Source organism: Tyto alba, unplaced genomic scaffold (assembly GCF_018691265.1).
Source record: "Tyto alba isolate M040663 unplaced genomic scaffold, T.alba_DEE_v4.0 Super-Scaffold_40, whole genome shotgun sequence".
In the NCBI taxonomy this organism is placed as follows: Eukaryota; Metazoa; Chordata; class Aves; order Strigiformes; family Tytonidae; genus Tyto; species Tyto alba.
This window is the reverse complement of record NW_024881316.1, coordinates 49,655,789-49,676,388: the sequence shown is the minus strand read 5'-3', so window position 1 is coordinate 49,676,388 and position 20,600 is coordinate 49,655,789. Positions and strand designations below refer to the sequence as shown.

At 60.1% G+C, this 20,600-nt stretch overlaps 1 protein-coding gene across 6 annotated transcripts in view; it reads right to left on the bottom strand.

Moving 5' to 3' along the window:
- Nucleotides 1–17,324, bottom strand: part of EFR3B (EFR3 homolog B) — a 40,707-nt gene extending 23,383 nt beyond the window's left edge. The window contains exons 1-6 of one of the 6 annotated variants that reach the window (XM_042803317.1): nt 7,625–7,695; nt 7,390–7,505; nt 7,241–7,304; nt 5,537–5,613; nt 4,359–4,486; nt 710–860 (exon numbers count right to left, since the gene is read on the bottom strand). In XM_042803317.1, the coding sequence (XP_042659251.1) occupies nt 710–860; nt 4,359–4,486; nt 5,537–5,613; nt 7,241–7,253 (369 nt within the window). In that variant the 5' untranslated portion in view covers nt 7,254–7,304; nt 7,390–7,505; nt 7,625–7,695. The other 5 variants (XM_042803318.1, XM_042803319.1, XM_042803316.1 and 2 more) reach the window with 5 other exon arrangements.
- Between the last annotated feature and the right edge of the window lie 3,276 nt (nt 17,325–20,600).

Sequence of the window (20,600 nt, the reverse complement as noted above, 5' to 3'; positions counted from 1 at the left end):
AAATCCTGCTTTTAAAAAGCAGCGAGGACAGATGCTGCTTGTCCAAGCCAAGCTACCAGGCACTGGCAGAGCCCTCGCAAGCCTGGGTGTTAGGTACACCCAGTGTTCCCAGTGAAAACCAGCAGAAAGGCCACGCATAAGTGGCTGCTGGCTGCCAGCTGGGATCAGCAGTTTGGATGCTGGGAGGACGTCACCTTTTTTTCGCCCCTGCCTCTCCCTTCCCCTCACTTTATGTCTGCGACCGACGCATCCCCGGTCCAGCTAAGCCATTTATTGCAAGCAGCAGCCCTATTTAAGTCAGCCTTTTTCCGAGCACAAATAGCTCCCAAAATCCATGGGGATCATCACCTCCTACGTTGGTCTATTGTCCGAAACCGCTGACAGCTCCCGTGTCCTCGGGCTTGTTTAGGCCAAGCTGAATTTGAGAGAGGGAAGGCATGGCAGCAGAAATCAGAAGCCAGCGACTGGTCACAGACAGCGAACGGCAGGGACGGCGCACAGGCAGCACAGCCGAGGTCTCAGAAGCCTCAGGCGTGGCAGAACGTGAGAGGGGACAGCGTAAATCCATCCCTGTGGCTACTCCCCATCCTTTCCCAACAAGGTTCGCTGCCCGGGCACTGCGCAGAGACGTGGGGGGTGACAGGCAGGGTGGAAAGCAGAGGACAGGGCGAGCGGGGTGCTGCCGCCTCCCCGCCGCACTCCTACTCACCGAGTTAGTCCCCAGGATCTGCAGGTTGGGTTTCTCTGACTCCAGCAGCTTCGCCACCATCTTCAGGAAGCTCTCCACGAAGAGGTTGATGCTCTGGCAGTGGCAGGCCATGAGGAGCTGGTCCAGGGCCTCCATGGCAATACAGACGTACCTGGGGAGCGGGCAGAGGCCAGGGTGACTCCCCGCCAGCAGCACGGGCTGGGGGCCTTCCCTCCTCCTCCCCTCTCCCAGACCACCCGGGCGCCCCCCAGGAAAACGCCAACCTCCTGCCCTTGGCCAACCCAAGGAGAAATATTTTACACCCAAAACACCCTTGGGATATTTTTAGATGGTGTTTGCTGCTCCCAGCATCTCTCCTCCTACCGAAGGGCCAGCTGCCCCAGGACCAAGGCTGCCAGCGACGCCTTGCATCTCCCCCAACACTGCTTGTGGGCTTTCCTTGCCCTGAACTGGTCTTTCTATCGCACGAGGGAGCACTGGGCTTTGTACAGGGTGGGCTCAGCATCACGGGCAACCATTCTTGCAGACCCAGCTGGTCCTGGCCAGGGAGGAGGGACAGGACGAGAACACAGAATGAGACTGACGTGCTCCAGAAAAGCTGTGCTTAGACAATAAAGCAACCCGGGGCGAGCAGGGTTTCCTCCAGCACTGCACAGAGCAGGATGCAGCCTTGCCCACACCAGGATTACCTCGTCCCCCATCCCTCCAGGGATGGGGCTCAGTCACTCAAGTCTTGGCTCTGAGTGCCGAAGAGGGACAGGGGAAGCCCAGAACTTGATTCAAACACAGCAGCAAGAGGGGACACGCACCCTGGGCCACGCAGGGGACCTCCCCCAGCACGTCCCATCCCTCCCGACCAGGCTGACCTCACCCACAGCTGCCACAGCGCATCTTCCAGGCTATTAAACCAGTCCTGTGAAGCTCCTGCCCCCGAGAGGAAGCTGGAAAACCTCATGCCCAGAGATGAATCTCAGTCGGGTGCCGGTGACAGAGGTGGCCAGCTCACTACGCTGCAGCCGAAGAGTTTGTCGGGTGTCCCTTCACATTTCCAAGACCAATGGGACCAGTTGCTCTGAGTGGCTCTGGAGAAGTCTGCTAGCAGGCTGGCCCTGTGGCTCTTTCTGCATCAACAGCAGCTGGTTCCGTTGCCAATGTGATGGCCAGAGCCCCTGCACGGGGGCTTGTGCAAAGACCACACTGACCTCCGGTTGCTGGTCGCCCACTGCACGCACAAAGCCCAGCAGAGAAGCAAACCCCAGCCTCTGACTGCTCCGAGCAGACATTTATTCCAGCCGGAGTAACTCAAAACACAATAGAAACCCAAATGCTGATTGCACCGAGTCTCACAGCTCCAGCTCTTCTCGCGGGTCCTCTGAGGTACCCAAACTGCTGACGCGGACCTCACACCAGGACACTGGGAGTAAAACAAACTTTACAGCTCTTTATCACCTCCCTTTGACTCCTGCTCTCCGTGCAGCTGGGAATCTTTGTACCGCAGCAGCTCACATAGAGCCCAGATCTGCCACGGCCGAAAGAAGGAAGCGGCAAGCCCAGATCTCTTGACATTGAGCACAATTCCTCCTTTAACTTCCTTTCGAGCCTCCTCCTTGCACAGGTAAATTCGCAGTCCGGGTGGCATGCAGCTGCCACCAGCTTGTGCTGCAAGAAGGAAACCCAAAAGCACCGAGCTTGCCCGCAGCGAGGGGGGGCAGGAGCTGCCCATCTACGTGCACCAGCCCTGCCTGCACGTTCAAGTGCAGGGGAAAAGGCGGCGTCTGATAAACCCTGGATTTCCAGGTTCCAGCTGGTAAAACCCAGCCAGATCAATCCCCAATCCCGAGGCCCCAGAACTGCTGAAATCTGGCTCCAGTCTCGAGTAGATTCTCCGGTGTCCTCTAATGTGGTTGGCATCACGGGGCAGCCTGTCCTTCAGACACCATTACAGCTCTTCCAGGTACTATGAAAATAAGCAGCCAACTACTTCTGATCTGTGAGGCTCCTACCCATCTGTCAAACCGGGTTAAAACTGGCCCAGAGGGAAAAAAAGGGTATGAAGAGGTGACTGACGACCAGCATGAAGCGTCAGGCTCCTTTCTCGTAGGACACAAGGCTGAAAACAACATTCTGTGCCAATATTATTGCGACGGCACGGCTTCTCTTTTGGGGACAACTGGACACGGGCCACCAAGAGGGAAAAGGGACATTTGGAGGCTTCTCACCTCCGACCTTCCCCAACCATTCTCTTGCAGATGGTGGTTTGCACTGTTGCAAACCCGGACAGGAGCGCTTTCTCCTTTCAGCGATAAAGGGAACAAAAAGATGACACCCAACGGGCCAGAAATCAAGGCTACCTCCCCCTCACATGCAGGAGACGGGTACCTATGTGCTCGGCTGCTCTTTCAAAGCCCGGCTGCGCGTCTGCAGCCGGGCAAATCCTTCCTCTCCCGCCAACACCGGCCTACAAACGAAAGGTCGATCCAAACCCATTTCAGGCCTTTCAAAGTTAAGACTTTGAAAATTGGCTAGTGCTCCAACCCACTTACGTGCTTGTACGCACAGGCGGCGGAGGAAGGAATAAATTCCCCACCCCACCCGCCGAGGCTTGTCATTAGATGTCAAAAATCTTTGAAAGCCTTTCTTTTCCCAACATAGCAAGCAGAGCCTGTTAACAGCAGCTTAACCACAGAACATCAGGCAGAGCTTTGAATGTCCTGTCACTCCCGATGACAAGTGATGCGGATGAGGCTTTGAAGGTTTTCCAACTTTAACATTTCTTAGGCTGCTGGCTTCTCTTCCTTCCACCCCCCCGGGGATAAAAGGCAGGCTGAAGTTCACACCCCGAAGCTGAGTCGTGTTTGTCTGCCACGACTTTGTTCACGAGACAACAAGGATCAATCCAGGAGCTGTTTCAAAGGGAAGGAGCCCTCCCGTGCTCCCCCAGTGTTTCTAACCAGGGCAGTCAGCTATTTCCAGGCAGAGCCTTGCTGGAAGTGATGCGGGGAGAGAAGACGAAGGGATGGGGCCCAGCCAGGACCAGGCAGGTCAGTCGGGGAGAGCAAACGCAGCGATCTCCATCCAGCCCCTCATCCTCGCTCCCCCTTGTGCCACGTCACCATAGCTCAATAGAGATGGGGTGCAACACACCCAACGTTGTCCTGAATAACTCCCAGCAAGCTGCAGCCTGGACCACCCTGTTTAGCTGCTTGCCCACACCTAGCCAGGCTTCCATCTGGCATCTGGAAGAGCCACTGTGGGCTTTTAAAAGCCAGGAGAGTGCCACAGGCTCCTGATGACGGCCCAGAGGGGTGATGGCTGTCCTGCTGCTGGGGACAGACACCATGCACCTACCAGACTCCTCAAGCACGGGCAGCACAGCGCCAGGGAAACACCACGTGGCTCCCAGCTCGCCTGGCCCCCTCGCAACTTTGCAAGGAGTCTGCACATCCCCGCGCGCTCCCGCGTCTCCCTTTGGGAGGCAGGACGCACTCGGGTCTCTCTGCAGCGCGCTCGTGGCTTCCAGACACCCCCCGGAGCACGCAGGATCCACGTACCCCACACATCCCACCCGCTGCCTGAGCCCCCTCCACTATCTAGTGGTCCATCGTTACGCAAACTGCTGGGGTGGCTGAAGCAGCCCCCCAGCCCTTACCCATATCGGTGCCGGCTCACGTCTCGGATTAGCCGCTCGGAGAGGTAGGCACCGATGCGATCCAGCTTCTCCGGGGCAGACAGAGCATAAAATGTCAGCTTCTCCATGTTGGTCTTCACCAGCCCATCCTGAAAAAGAACAGTGCAGGGGGTCACAGCCTCGCGCCCAGACCCGTCAAACATCAGGAGAGTCTCTGCAGCAAAGCTTAGCAGCGATGCCAGGGGCCTGGAGCACGCCAGTCCCATCCCAGCGCTTCCCCACGCCTTGTACCCCAGGGAAGGCAAACGAGGATCGCATCGGACCTCAGCCAAGGGCTCTCTGATGCGCCACGGCCAGGGGTAACCCCAGTGCAAGCACTCCATTGAGCACCCCACACCGTAAATACAACGAGGACCGTTCGCCAGCCCCTCGCAATGCCCCAGCACCCAGGGGGACAGGGGCAGACAGGGCTATCGACACCTCTGGGCTACTGAAGCCAAACGACACAAGCGTGCCAAGCTGCCAGCCCCAATCCCCCGCAGCCTGGAAAACTGAGGTGCTCCCTCCTCTCCGCACGGCTCGGCAGCAGCCTCCTCTCTGGTTCAGCTTTTCTGGCAGCACCATGACAAAGCCAGCACTCGCCGCCTCCCCGGGTAATCCCGGCCCCGCTACCCCCACCCGGGAGCCCTTCTTCCACTGCCTTCGCATCTTGGTTGTGAAAAGGAGACAAAGAGGCCGGATTTGGGATGCTCCAAGAGTAGCCGGCAGGGCATCCCCCATCTCCAGTTCAGCGAGGCAGCAAGCAGGGGGGCCAGCTTCCCTGCATAAGCAGCTTTTGGGCTCAAAAGCCTGGCTGAGAGCCCAAGAGACCCCTGCTCTTAGGAGCTGTTTTTCTCATCCTGCAAAGCGAAGGACGTACACCTTCAGTCCTTCATCCTCCTGTCCACTGATCCTCCGCGTCTGCCTGGCACCTTTGGGAAAGGAAGTCTGATCCCCTCCAAGCCAATGCGGCCGAAGGAGCTGCTTCTGTATTTCCGCTCGCAAACAGGCTTTAAAGGAAAATCCAACCCGCCAGGCACGGTGGTCGGGGGTCAAAAGCATCACCCGCCTCCCAGGAGCTGTTTCGGGGCAGGTCACGCCACGTCCCTGCAACCCAAGCAGCACCGGAGCTTTGGTGTGTGAAGCAGCTCCTCGTTTACCTCGGGGTCCTCGGGGAAGATGTTGTCGACGAGTCTTTTGTAGCGAGGACGCAGCGCGCCGCAGCAGCCGCACACACCTGCAAGAGAAGAGACAGAGCCGGTCGGCGGGGACAAAATCCACAGCTCCTGGGCTGCGTAGAGGTGCCTGCGGTGGAAAACATATCCTTGGATTCAGTGGGGACGCCCGGGGAAAAGGACAGGGCACCAGGCTGATGAGATCCCAAAGTTTCGCAGCCAGAAAAAAAAACAAGGGAAGAAAACCGCAGCTGAGAGACAGGGAATTGGCCGGTGACCAGTGTCATTTGGTGTAGGACTGCAGGGTTGTCTGCTTTTCTCACCCCGGAAAGCAGCCCTCAGAGAGCAAGATGTCCAAAGTTCCCCTAAATCTGTGCCTTTCTATCTCACAACATCCTCTTTTGCAGGCCCTCCGACCGAGGGCTCTTTCCTCCAACCACTCCCACCCTGCTCCACGCTCCCCACAGAGTCAGCAGCGATAAAGAGAGCACAGGCTGCTGGAGACGACGGCAAGACAGAAAAACAGAGAGCACCTTGTGAAGGCTGTGAAAGCAAAAGGCATTTGCGGCTCCAAAGCTGAGCTGTTGAGCAACACCCAACGCTTTTTCACTGCCCTCCCACCTTTGGGCTGCCAGACCACGGTCCCTCTCCCCCGAGGAGGGCACCAAGTGACCTGTGTTTCGCCGGACACTGACACAACCGTACCCAGCCCCTCTTTCTGAAGGGCCTCACAGACAGCAGCAGCTTGTCCCTGATGCACAAGCCGTGCCCTGCGCAGCCTCCCCGTGAGCCAAAACCCCTCGCAGCAGCAGCAGCAGCAGCAGCAGCAACGCCGCAGGCCAGCGACGGCGAGCATCAGCCTCATCCCAGCTCGGAGCAAAGCAATTATCCCTAGCCGGCAAATCTCCCAAACGTGGCTGTGATCCCCCCCCTGCTCCGCTTTCGGGGAGCTGCTGAGGGAGGAAGGGGTTATTTGCAACCTGGGTATTTCTCCCTGTGCCATATCCTGTTTCTCAGGGCCGCAGCACACCCTCCGCAGCAGCCAGGGATCTCCCCGTCTTCGGCTCGGGGATGGCCGGTGGTCCGGGCAGGCTCGCGAGCATCCATCGTGCTCCCCCCCCCACCCCAAGCACGAGGGTGGCTGCAGCACCGGCAAGTTCAGCATCCGTGAGCACCGGCCACCCTGACACATCCCCCCCGCCCCCCCCCATGTAAAGCTGTACCAGCACTGCCCTGCCTCCCGGCTGATGATGAATATCTGCAGAGTTTGTTTATTTAAAAAAAAGGGAAAGAAAAAAAAAAAAAAAAAAAAAAGAGATTGCTGGACGCGCTACCCTCCCCAGCGCCGCTCCAAGGGCTTTGCACCTGAGAGCTGACTCTTGCTTTGGGGTCCCCCAGCCCCAGAACTCCCAGCAGCGAGCTCCTTCCACCTCCCGTGCTCTCCCTGCAAACCCCTCCGCGCCTTCCCGCTAACCCAATATTTTATTTCTAAGTCTCGCATCTGCTGCTCTCCCTCCTCTCTCCTCAGCTGTCTTCAATCGATTTTGCTCTTCTTCCAAAGTACCTTTAATCTGGCCTCTTAATAAATTCCCGTTTGCCATTCACACAAACAAGCACTTGATGATCTCCTGAATCCTCTTAATAAATTCTCCCCGCCCGGGACAGCCGAGGCAGCGTGACTGATCTCACCTTGCCGGGCCATGCGTCCCTGCCGGCGTCTCAGCACGGGCCACGAGCTCTCCCTGCAAAATATCTGGAGAGTTTCCCCGTCAGCGACCCCATCAGCCAAGGAGCCAGGTCCCCTCCACCTCCCACAGCCTCCTCGGTAATCATCTCACCTCCAGAAATATGACTTTAGAGCATTTGCAGGATTAATGCACATTCCTAGCCTTGGGAGAGGAGCGAAGAGCTCAGCCGCGCTCCCAATCCACCACCCTCGTCCTGATGAATGAAGCTGAGGAGCAGACACAGCACGGATCCCATCAATAATAACTGCATAATTAAATCTCACGCCTTATCCTCTCACCTAACACGACCTCATCTTCCAGAAGTAGGAGGTTTTTAAGGCCTCACCTAAAGAAAGCAGCAGGGGGAGAGAGACGAAGACCCGAAGCTCCTGCCAGGAGGGGGGACCCGGGTGCCCCCTCAGTCCCGCGGGGCAGGAGGATGAACACGGTCTGGACGGGGAAGGCAGGAACCCAAAGCACGTCAGACCACCGGTGGGTAGGATCCCAGCATAAGGACAGGGCCTCCTACGGCGCAGTGTCTCCGGGTGAGACTCTCTGATGTCTAGTAAGAGGGCTGAGCTCCCTGGAGCAGGGCACTGAAAGGGCCCCTCTTACTCCGCCTGCATGAAACCAAGAGAAACTTTCCTTCCCCAAACCCCTGGCTTTTGCCCAGCTCGCACATACACAGGCACAGACAGGGAGACCATAAATCCTTAAAAAAGCAGAGTAAAAATGACGTGGACCTTGAGGAAAGAGGAAGATTGTTCCTTGGATTACTTCCCCTCCCCTAAGGGCTCTCCAGAAAGCAACAAACCCGAGTCTGATCCTGATGCCAGGGCTGAAACCAACCCTGTCTTTATGCAACCCCCCCCTCCAAGACCCTCACAGCACCAAACCCCAACGCTGGGGCTAGCAACAACCCCCCCCACCAGCCAGCCAGGCTACCCGACAAGGGTCTCAGCCAGCCATTTCTTCTTCCAGACACCGGTTTCCTTTACCACCCACCACCCCGACCCCAGGGATCTTGTACCCTTGCACCAGCACCGCAGCCACAGCTCCAACCCCCCGAGCAAGGCACTGACTGGCAGCATCCCCCCCCCCCCCCCCCCCCCCCGCCAGGCCCTGCGAGGACAAAACCCCCGCAGCTGCAACGCATTCCTCCAGCCCAGGCTGGCACAAGGCATTTAAAAAAATAGAAAGATGACACTGAAGGTCACCGGCATCCCTCCCGAGGGGATCCAACCCAGCACCCCGGGGGAAAAAGCGAAGTGGGGAGAAGGTACCGGCTCCGGCCACGTGCAGCATCTCCCAGGAGCAGGCAGGGCCGGCGGCACAGAGCCGCAGCGCAGGACCGAGAGCCCAGGTAGTCAAAGCCATCGCGGCGAGAGTAAACCGGGGGGTTCGGGGTGCTGGGGAGCGTTCTCCTCCTCGCCGAGCCACGGCCGGAGCCGGCCCAGCGGCAGCATCGCTGCGGGGAGAGGGGGGGGGGGGGGGGGGGGGGATGCTCAGTGGAGCGGGAGCAGCCGTTTAAATAAATAAGGGAGCTTTCAGCACGGCTGCTGAGTCACCGAGGCGGCTCTGATGGCAGCTGGGAACGGCGCTGGCTTTGCTCCGCCGGCGTCTGCACCGGTACGCGGGGGCGGCCGGGGAGCTGGGCATTTCGGAAGGCCCCGGAGGGTGGGGATGGGATGGTTTTTTAAGGTCTCTTGAGCCCAAAGCTTTCCCATTCGGCACGCGAAGCATCACCCGTTTGTGGGCAGAGCTAAGGAGGTGGGGGGGGGGGGGGTGGGTTGGGGCTGGGGGGGAAGGCTCAGCAAGTCGGAGCTGACCCCAAAACGGCACCCAGGGATGCGACAGACACACAAGCACGGACCCGCACCGGTGCGTCCCGCCCTCCCCTCCTGCTGGCAGCCCGCCGCTGTGGGGACCAAGGACATGGGTTTTCTTAAAGATCGGGTAAACCGAGGCACGAAGAAACGGGACTCGCCCCTCTCCCTACGGAGGGAATAAGGTGGGGACCCCAGGAGCAGCATCGGCTCCCGCAGACACCCGCGCAACCTGCGTCACCCCCCACCTTGCACCCGCCCGGTGGCATTTCTCGGGCTTTTCACCGCCGCAGGTCACATCTGCGCTCTCGCCGGGGGGACAAAGCGAGCCAAAAGGGCCTTTGGCTCCGACAGCTCAGCTCCGAGAAAGTCGATTTAATTGGGGGTAATTGCGGTCTTTCAGCCCCAGCAACTGTGGCTTGCTAGCATAACCCCCACCTAGCCGCTCCGATGCCGGCATGAGCCCCGAGGCTCTCGGATAAACTCGTTGCATGTGTTTCCAGGAGCGGGATTCACTGGTACCAGCTGCAACTGGGGTTTTTAGGTTCGAGCATGGCCAGCTGAGAACAGCGAACAGGCCCAGCTCACTTCCCAAAACCACCACACACACCGACCTTAAGCCATTCCTCATTAATCCCCTCCTCCCTCCCCATTTGAATGGCATCCTGGCAATAAGCGTGGCTGGAAAACCTTATGGCCGTGTTATTCGAGGCCTGGAATTTACTTAATAAGGGCACTCCAACTGATTGCAAATAAATCTTAATTAAATCACGCAAAATCCCTCATTAAACCTAATATCCCATGAAGGTCACCCCTCTTAACCCCAAGCAAAAACACCAGCCTGAAGGTAAGGGCTGTACCTCCAGCCCAGAATTATCTTCCCCCAAGCCCGGCACCAAACCAGAAACCTTCCCCTCATCTTGCTTAGCAAGATCTCATTTATGCAGCCGATGCAAGGGTCTCCTTCACACTCACCCTCTGACTCCTTCAGCATTTTGGCACCCTGTGAGCGAGCCTGCCCGGAGACAAGGATGAAATCTCCCTGCTACGTGTTAGAAACATCACTGAGCAATATTCAAGTTGGCCCAGAGACCCATCAGTCCTATTTTCCATCCACCTTGGGGTGGGCAGAGGGGATGGAGCGAGGAGCCCCAGCCCATAAGGGGGGAAAAAAAACAAAAAATATCAGGGAAGGCAAGAAACAAGTGATGCTGGCAGAGAGAAGGGACAGACTCAGCGCTGCAAGGGCTGGCGGGCACCGAAAAAGATGTAGGGCACCGTTTGCAGACCCCCTCCTTCCCAAAAGCCGTTCCCAGGAGAAAGCCCGGGGCCGTAAGCAAGTGTGGCTGGGAGCTCCCCCGGCAAGGGAAAGCCTCGCTCAGGTGCTCCTCTGAGGTTCTGCCACCAAGTGAAGAGGCAGGAAAACCTCCTCTAAAAAAGCCCAGCTTCTGCACCAGCCAGCCCCCATTTGCCCCTGCACCCCCCCCCCCCCCCCCCCCAGAGCCAGGGCAGATCCTGATGTAAATCAGCATGAGCCCACGGGCCGGTAGAGCTGCAAAGCAAGCCAGAATCTCTCTCTTTAAGCATGTTTAAGAGACAAACGCACTGAGCACTGATTAAAACTGCGGCCCAACGCTTTCCTCGTAGCGTGCCGTGAAGGGGCTGAGGCCAGCAAAGCGCCCCGTGCCCTGGCAGGGGGAGGCAATGGCAGCCCCCCAAAACCAGGAGGGGAGATGGATTGAGCAGTTCAGCTCAGCCCAGTGCAAAGAACGGTTGGGAAAGAGCAGCCACGAGAAGACGGGGGACCCTGGGTGGCTTCATTAGACTTCTACCACCTTTAGCAGGGGAGGAAGAACTGGAGAGGTGGCCAAACCCAGCTTGCTCCTGCAGCTCTGTAATCCAGAGCAATGTCCTGATGTTAATTAATAGTTCCTGACCTTCCCCAACAGTTAAGGCTGCACGGCCGCGGCTTGTTCTCTTCTCCGCTCGTTAATCACCGCTCATCCCAGTGTCCTTCGTTAAGAGTCAGCATCTGCAGAGGGGGTGTTATAAAAGCTGACAGCTCAGCTGCCAGCAGAGATGCTTTGGAGGGCGTTGCAGAAGAACCCAAACCTCCGAGGGCAGCACAAGCCAGCGCCGATCGCGGGGAGCCGCATCCCCCGACGCCGGCGTGGAGGGACAGCGAAATATTTCGAGGCACCGACGAGCAGAGGAAGAGCAGAGCCGCCGGGCACTGGCGAGCCAAGGCGGGCGCTGCCAGGACGTATTTCTTCCCCCCCCCCCGTCGCTGAGCCGAATGGACAGGAGCGTGCCGGGGAGGGAAACGCTCACCCAGACGGAGGGAAACGCTCGCCCAGACGGAGGGAAACGCTCGCCCAGACGTTGCCCACAGCCCGCTCGGAGCCGTCGGCGCAAAGCCTTTTAGCTCAGCAATTAAATTCACAGCTTTCCTCCTTCCCCCCCAACCACCCGGCACTCCTCCGCACGTCGCTTCCACCGACGTGGCCGGGAGCGAAGCAGCCCCCACTCAGCCCCCCCCCCCCCCACACACCGGGGTTCCCCCCCCAGCCCGTGCAGGGACACCCCCCCCCAAATGAGAGGCCGAATCCACGCTGGTGCCAGCGTGCCTGAATCCCACCTGGATTCGCTCAAACACGCTCCCTTCCCCTCTCCTTCCCTTCTGCACGCCGGCAGCTCGAGGCACGCAGGCATCCAATCCAGCTTTAACAGCTCCGTGGTGAGCTGGGGGGGGGGGGGGGACACGTAAATCAGCCCCCCTGCCAGCTTACACCAGCGACGGATTCGACCCTCCGTTATCCACACCTCACCGCCCAGCCGAGCCCTGCCGCTCTTGACACCACAGCACGCGCGCAAAGCTTCAGGAGCGGCCAGATTAATTAATATTTCACAGCGGTGATTAGACTCGGGCGTTGAGACCCCACCAGCCCTGCTGCACTTTGGGGGGAAACCACCCGTTAAGGGCAGAGCTGCGCGCCGGGAGGGTTGTGTTACACACCTGGCACACCAGCAACGCCGATTCGAGGGGAGTTAAGCGCCTTGATGGGCGCCCGGTTTCATTATACAGCACATGGCAGAGGGAAAGCCGGGGGGAGGAAAGAGCTTAAATAGCAGGAAATCCACTCAAACTCTGGCCTTGGTGCGGCTCCTCGATGCGAGAAATTCGCCGGGTGTTGTGTGGATGTGGCGCGTCTGGTCTGGATCGCGGAGGTGGGGAAGCTCTGACAGGGGCCGAGCATCCACTCGGCATCAGGGCCGGCCTCTGAAATGTGCTTAATTAAGAGCCAGGTTCATTTTGCAAGGCCAGGGCCTTGCCCCAGCGCAGCGCAGAGCCACATGCCACAGAACAGCCAAGGACATGGGAAGGCTTGCAAGTTTGAGAGGTTTTCAGAGGGGAAAAAAAAAAAAAAAAAAAAAAAAAAAGCCATGCAAACCCCCCAGCCCTGTTTTGCACGTTCGACAAAAAACACAGTCAGAACCTTTGCGAGATGCTGACCACACACGTTTCTGTGGTTTCCTATTTCCCCAAGATATGCTACAATCAAAGCCCACAACCAGTTTTAGTCTTTGGCAGAAAATCTGGCCGAACACCCTCGTTCACAGAGACAGAAACGTGATGGGACCGGCCGCAGCCACACTTTCTCTCCAGCCCTTCTGGGTCGTTCGCAGTCGCTGCAGAGGGAGAACGACTCCGGTCCCCAAGGCAGAGGGACCTGTGACAGAGCTACAGCCCTGCAAAGGATTCAGCCGAAAGCGAAGCATCACTGGAAGGGCATTTTCTTGTGCAACTACTGATTGCGCAAGCAATGACCAGAGCCCTTAAGCAGCTGGGCTTGATGAGGTTCGAGGTGAGCAATGCCAATGCCTGGCCTGGCACAATCCCCTCTAGCATTTGCTCCAGGCAGAGGAGTCCACATCTTCACTGCAGGGCTCAAATCCTGGAAATGCACCAGGAAAAACACCACGGGCTTGGCCACATCCATCAAGGTTTAATGCAAACCCATACAAGTGCCATGGCCAGGCGGCTCGGGAAAGCCCCCAGCGCTGCTGGCACCACAAACAGCCCCCTTTTCCTCTACGAGCACTGAATTAATTTGCAGATCATTTAGTTAAGAAGCATAGAAGAAATAATAATTAAAAAAAAAAAAAAAAAAAAAGCTTAACTGCATTCCACATTCCCCTGCTGAGCCATCCAGTCCCACCAAGCGGTATTTATTTAGTGCAAAACCCATCCGTTTGTGTGGCTGCTGGCTGTGACTCAGTGGCACGCTGGCAGCCCCAGACGGCTCGCAGGGACCTTGCTGGCGACAACGCCTCCTCCCCGGGGTAGCTGAAAAACCTCATTTCCCCTGTTCCAGCTGCTGCTGCTAAAAAAAAAAAAAAAAAAAAAAAAAAAGAAAAAAACCCAACCACACAACAAAAAAATAAATTAAAAAAAAAAAAAAGGGAACCTTCTCTATTTCCAGCTCTGCTGGTATGGGAGGAGACAGCTCGTGCTGGCGACCAGAAAGCAAAGCGAGGGAGCGTAGAGGAAACAAACTGCGGTGAGCCGGACGGTCGGAGGCTCCCAAGGCTTGCTGCCGCAGCCCCGACACACGCTGCCCTCCCAGCAGCTGCCAAAAACACGGGGGGACGGGGGGGGACTCGCAGCTAAGCCCCACTGGGGACACACCCCCCCCCCCCATCCACAGCTCCCTTGCTCCCTGCTCTCCCTCCAGCCGTGCCCCTGTTCCTGGAGCGCTTTCAGCCCAACGAGCTCACTCTGCCTCTTGCACATATTTCTGAATTTAAGCGCAGCCTCCTGGAGACGGCAGGGAAGCAGGAAGGTTGCTGGCGGCCGGGTACACACACAAAGCCCTGGGCTTCTCCTGCATCGTGGGGCAACCAGGCTCTTTTGCCAGCCAAAGCCCGACAGCAGCACCCCAGCTCCCGTGACGCGAAATCTCCCGTGGGGCAGCTAATCCCCAAGCCTGCCTCGGCACAGCGTGCGCTGCCACCGGAGACGGGGACACCGACCCGAAGGTTCGGCTCACGAAACCGCGGTTGTCCCCAGCCACCCAGGCGAAGGTGCCGGCGCAGCCCGGGTGGAAGCTCGGCTCCCTCGATTTTCACCGGCAAAAAGGAAACCGAACCCCCCCTCCCCACTGAAAACGGGCGCAGATCCCCCAGCTCCGCGTGCGGGGCCACCACCACCACGGCCCCACACCGCAAGCCGGGGGTGCACCCCGCTCTCGCCTCGCGTGGGCCAACACCAGCTCAGCGCAAGGTGCCAGCGGTGCAGGATTAGAGGGGGATGCAAAGGGTGGCCCGTGCCTCCCCCCCCGCCCCCCCCGATCACCTCCCAAGGAGGCAGCAGGTTTCCCCTGGAACCCTGCGCCTCTTTGTCCTGTCCACGGAGAAAAAAAAATCCATCCCCAGTCACCCGTCTAATCCTTCCCCCAGGCCAAGAGACAGTTAAAAGAGCGATTAAAAAGATACCAATAATCCTGTGCATTCCTAATGCACCTTTCATCCGAAGTATCCCACAGAGCTTTCCAGCTCCTGGATGCTTTCCAGGACCACGAGCCGCAGCAACGCCTGGCCGTGAGCGCTACCCGGGAAGGGACCAAGCCTGGCTTTTGTCCTCGAAGTCACATTCAGGTCCCCGGAGATGCTCTGCCCTTCCCCACCCTAAGAAAACACCGGGTATTTCGGAGCAGGGGCTTCAGGGGCGTTAACCGGCGGGTCAGAGCAGCTGTGGCCTGAGGTGGCATTGCCATTCCCCGTGGGCAGGACAGGCTGGCCACCGAGCCAGGATCCCAGGGGACAACCAGAGCACGTCACGCCCCTTTGGGTCAGATCATTCAGCCGACACCAGGCTCCCGGGGGGACACGCAGCTCAGCTCTCCCCCAGGTTTACAGAGGGGCTGGGGTCCCCTGAAATTCCCTGGCAGAGGGGATTATTACGTGCTCCGGGCTGCTGCAAATTGCTCGGGTGATGACAACAGCTCCCTGCAAATTACTGCTCGCCCGCAGCAGAAATTGCTGAAAGAAACCGTGCCCCCCCCCACCCCCCAAAAAAAAAAAAAAAAAAAAAACAAAAAACAGCCCAAACCCTGATGTGGATGCAAAAGCCCCGTGCAAGGCGGGATGCAGGGAAAGGGCACCAGTGGGAACCTTTGGGCATCGAGGCCGGCTGTCCCGCGACGAGAGCATCGCTGCCATCCCACGCCAGACAGACGGGTCCTGCGGGTGGAACGGGGGAGGGAACCCCGGCGATGGGGTGGGGTGGGGGGGCCGCGTCCCCGGGGGCCCCGCAGCAGCCGTCACCGCAGCCGAGGAGGGGAGGGAAGCGTTCCCCCTCGTTTTGCGGGTGGAAAAATACCAGCTGGGAGACCTGAATGACTCAACGGAGGCCACGGAGGAGTCAGCACCGTGAGGAAAAGAGGAAAGGACCGGAACCTGTGCGTCCTGCTTCAGCTTCCCTCCCCCTGGTCCCCCCCCACCACCACCCCCCCCGGAGTACAAACCCGCTCCCCAAGCCCACCACCTCAGCTCCTTTCCTCGCAGGAGGCGGGCGCTGCAGCCCACCTCATCTCAGGACCTCCCCAGCATGTGCACCCCATTGAGCCCCGAAACAAGAACCCCACATCACCCCCTGGGGAGGGTGTGGGGGGGTCTGTGTGTGTCGGTGTGTGTCAGCACCCCCTGCTCACCCACCTCCCTCCTGCTGCATCCCGCCGTGCAACTCACTCACCCAGCACCTTGCAGAGAGGGGGGGCTCGGCCAAAGAGACCCCCCCCCCAACAGCCCTCGGGGTGGGCTGGGTGCCCCCCCCCAGGAAGGGCAGCGGTGAGGGGCTCCCTCCGCCGTGGTGCTCACCCTGCCCTGACAGCTCCGGGGAAGTATGCTCGGGCAACGAGGATTTAAAAGCCACCTGGACACCCCACCCCCCCCCCCCCAGCTCGTCCCAAAAGCTCCCAACAGCTTAGCACAGCCCCATTTGGGGGGGGGGGGGGCGCAGCCAGCTGCTCCACCAGCTGCTCCCCATTACTCACGCAGCATCACCCCACGGCGTTTCCCAGCTGGGGATGCGGGCCCCCATATGGCTGCCACGCACAGAGGGGTGACAAAAGTGACAGCATGGGAGTCAACGGGGGGGGGGGGGACGGGGACCCGGGGATGGAGATCCCCAAACATCTCAAGGTGTGGGGGCCTATATGGGATTGGGGTCTGCCCTATGCCAGGGCAGCTCCCCAGTACCGTAGTGGGGTGGTCATACATAGGATTAGGATCCCCCCCTGATCCTGGGTGGGGTGTGACACTCTCCCCCCCCCCCCAGGTAACTAAGTGGAGCTGAAGAGCCCTCAACAGCACCCACCCCAAGGACTGGGTGACCCCCCCCCAGCAGTATAGGTGTCACTGGTCCTATAGAAATGCAAGGTCCTCCCAGCCCTGGGGAGCAGGTGACTCCAGGAACCCATTTTCGGGGGGGGGGGGGGGTTAACAGACCATGGTCCCCCAGGAAATGGGTGATGCCCCGGTGACAGGAGGGGCATTCGCAGACCTTCGTGGGACCATGGTGCGTGTCCCAGCCCCACCGAGGGGCCACCCTCCAGAAACTGGGGGGGGGGGTGCACAGCCCCGTAAAAGACCAAGGTGTGTTTGTCCCCCACCCAACCCCAAAGAGGGGTCACCCCTAGTAACTAGGGAGATGCACAGCTCTATAGAGGACCCTCCAAACCCAAGGAGGGGATGACCCCCACCCTGCCGCTAACTTTAGGGGTGCACTGCCCTGCGAAAGACCAAGGTGCCCTGAACCCCAAAGAGGGGTCACCCCACCCTCCCCAGTAAATGGAAATGGAGATCCTCCCACTCCAAAGAGGGGATACCCCCAGTAACTGCGGGGGGGGGCGGTGCGGTGCACAACCCTATAAAAAAAAACGAGGTGCCCCCGACCCTGGAAAGGGGGGAACCCCGAGGGATGCACAGCCCTACCCCGGGGTGGGGATGAACCCAAGTCGCGGAGAAACGGGGGGACACGCACGGCCCAGGCCCCCCCCCCCCCCTCCCCTCCCCGGGGCTCAATCCTCCGCGGGCACTCACCGTACATGGCCGCCGCCTCCCCGGCGTGGCGTGGCGTGGCGTGGCGTGGCGTGGGCCGGCTCGGCGCGGCTGCAAGCGGCGGTGCCCGACCCGGCTCTGCCCCACGGAGCGGCACCGGCTGGGGGCGGGGGGGGGGGGGGGGGGGGGGGGAGGCGGCACCGGGCGTGGGGGGGGGCGGCACCGCAGCGGCGGCTCCTCCCGCCGGCACGGCCGCAGCGCCCGCCCACGGAACGGAACGGGACGGGACTGTGGGGACCCTGCGGCAACCCCCCCCCCCCCCCCCCCCGTCTCGTATCACCCCGGTTTCCATCACCGTGACAGCACCCACCCCGCGCCGCGCCCACCCCCCCTTGCCCAAGGCTTTGCGTGTCCCCCCCCATTTGCCCGCACAAGCCTGGCGGGGGGGGCTCTGCCCTGAGTATTGGGGGGCTGCCAGCGAGCCGGGATCCCCCCCCCCCCCCCCCATAACGCACCGGTGAGCATCCTTCCTCCGTGGGTCGGACAGCCCCATTTGAGGACCCCCAATGCAGCGCCCCGTGCTCGCTGTTTGCACCCCGGAGTGTTACACCCAGATGCTTTCCCCTGTGGGGAGGGGGATACTGCGTGGTGCTCCCCGCTGCCAACCCCCCCCCCCCCCCCACGGAGCAGCGGCCCTGGCATCTGTGGCCACGCGAGTGGCAACCGTGAACGCCGTGGCCTGGCCCCGCACCAGCCCAGCCGGGTGGAAGTGGCTCCAAGCTCCCAAAATACAGAGATGTGCTGCTGCCGGCAGCGAGGGCGCAGGAAAGGCAGGCGGATCCAGGTCAGCTTGGCTGCTTTTTTTCTAGAAAATTTTCCAGAAAATCCCAGAGAGTGAGATGGGGGGGCTCAGCCATCCCCAGGGAGACAGGGACATCAGGGAAAGGGCTGAGAGCGCTTGGAGGGGGTGAGGAATAAGGAAGATACCTCCCCGAGGCGCCTTTGCTTTGCACTGATGCTGCAGCGCCCTTAGCAGCGCCGAAGTGATGCGGCCATGCCCTGTGCTGCCAAAAGGGGAAACTGAGGCAGGGAGCCACCCTGTCCCAATCCCGGCGTCGTCGGGTGGTTCTGGCTGCACACGCCACGCGGGGCGCTGCGCCGGGGCTCCCAGCGCGCCAGCACCCGGCCGCAGGTCGTGGATGGGAGCGCTGATCGCCTCCCCCCGCTCCAGCCGGCCGCGAAGTTGCCGCTGTCGCCTCCCAAAAACCCGCGACACCCCATCGAGCACCCTGGAATGCGGGGTCCCAGCTTTCCCCCGACACCTCAGGCAGGAAGAAGGAGGAAGTGGGAACCACCAACCTGTGTGCGGAGGCGACGGCGTTCCCACGTCGGCTGCTGCCGCAGCATCCCCCCCCCCCTCCCCGGGTATCTGGGCTCCACTCGAGGATGAGCCAGAGGAGGAGGGGGACACGAGATGCTGCCGCGTCCCCAGGGCGCAGGAGCACCCGGCACGCCAGGCAGGGCCGCGACATGGGGGTGTCGGGGGCTGCAGAAGGGTGTGAGGAAGGGTACAGCGTGCTACGGCACGACCTGGTTCGGCACGGCATAGCCCGGCACAGGGCAGTTTGGATGCAGTTTGGCACAGCACCGCCTTTTCTCCTTTACATTTACCTTTTTTTTTTTTTTTCCCCCACAGTTTGGACTTATTCTGCCTCTTTTCCCAGCTGGCCAGGCTGACATTGGGGACTTTTTGCCACAGCCCCTCGTGCCTCGAGGCCCCACACACCTCCCACAACCCCAGCGAAACAGACCCATCTGCAAAGCCCGAGCCCTCCCTGTGCCAGACCCCGTCACGAGTGTGAGTGACCTAGCAAAGCAAAGATGCCAACCTGGGCCTTGGCTGGGGACAAGGACAAGGCTCAAGGTGACAAGGCACCTTGGCCAGGGAGGGCCAGGGGACCAGGGAGGTGCCGGCACCAACCTGCCGCAAATCTTCCCCTCCCCGAGCTTTTTGCTGTGTCTCTTCCCACGCAGCAAAGGCCCCGGGTTGGATCATCTAATTAGGCAATAGCTGGTGCCTCACAATCTCCTCGCAGGGAAATGATGTTTTAATTAAAACATGTGGGGAGTTAATCCATGTTGCCGATTCCCCAGGTGGTGGAGCAGCCACACAAAGAGCCACATTCCCCGGGGACGTGGTGGTAGTCACAGGCTGAGGGTCGGGGCTCCTGAGCGTCAGGCCCAGTCGTAAAGTCCTTTTTATCGTGAATCAAAAGGCTCAGAGTAAAACCTGATGATGAGGGAAGAACCTAAAGCAGATGTGGCAAATCCCCCGGGCCCAGGAACCCTTGTCCCTTTGCTGACGGGGATTTATGAGGCCGTCGGTTGGCTGCAAAGGGACGCAGTGGTCATCGGGATGGCACTGCAGGGCAAGCCAAGGAAAAGAGTCCCCCACAACCACTTTCAGGACCTTGAGACAGCCCCCACTCAGCTGCCCAACGACAAGCCCTGAGGCACCCAAAACCCACGCTCAAAACGCATAGGGCTGGTTTGAACCCCCAAAAGCTGCTGCCACTGGGAAAGCCTGGCAGAATCTCTGCCCTCGAAGAGCAAGGGTGGACACGAGCATCCCTGCCCGGGGCTGGGACGGATCCGTGGAGGCTGGGGTGGGGGTCCAGGACATCTCTGGCACGTAGCTCCTCCTGATTCACGGTGCAAGACAAGGGTAGGGAAGAGTTAAACCCTGCCCACCGCCCCTACCTATCATTGCCACAGCGGGGACCCCAATGCCCTCCAGCCTTGCTCAGAGGGGTTCAAGGGCATCTCTCCAGCACCGCACAGTTCCCCTCACCTCTCCTGCGGGCAAGGGGGGATGCCGAACCCCTTGGGACCTGAGATGCCCTCGGGGGACACGCCTGCCTCCCGGCGTAGGGCTCAGAAATGCTGTGCAGAGCTCAAGCACGGTGGGCAAGTGGGACACAAAGACAGACCACTGTGCCCCAAGCCTCAGGATCCCTCTCCGGGATGGCTCAGAGGGAGTTGGCCGGTGCTGGGGGGAAAGCAGCGACCCGGAGGCAACCGGAGCTGTGACAGTCGTGCCGGGAGGATGGCAAGGAGCTGCTCACCCTGGGCAACTCCTTCGCCAGACACGTCTGTCCCTGGTCTGTCCGCTCCTTCCTTCCTCGCACCCCTCAGCTGTTTCCATGGCCACGGAGCTGCTGCAGCAACTGCAGCGGGGTCTCCAGCACCGAGATGGGCATCCCTTCCCCAGCCACGCACCCGGGACAGGGCCAGGCCCCGGGGCTGCTCCCACACGCCGGCACTCGGCCTCGGGGTGTTTGCACCGGCTCTCGCACACCCATGTCCCTTCTGGTGCCAACACGCGCCGTGTCACTTGCACAATTCCCGGGGACGGGCTCTTCCCGTGCTCTGGTG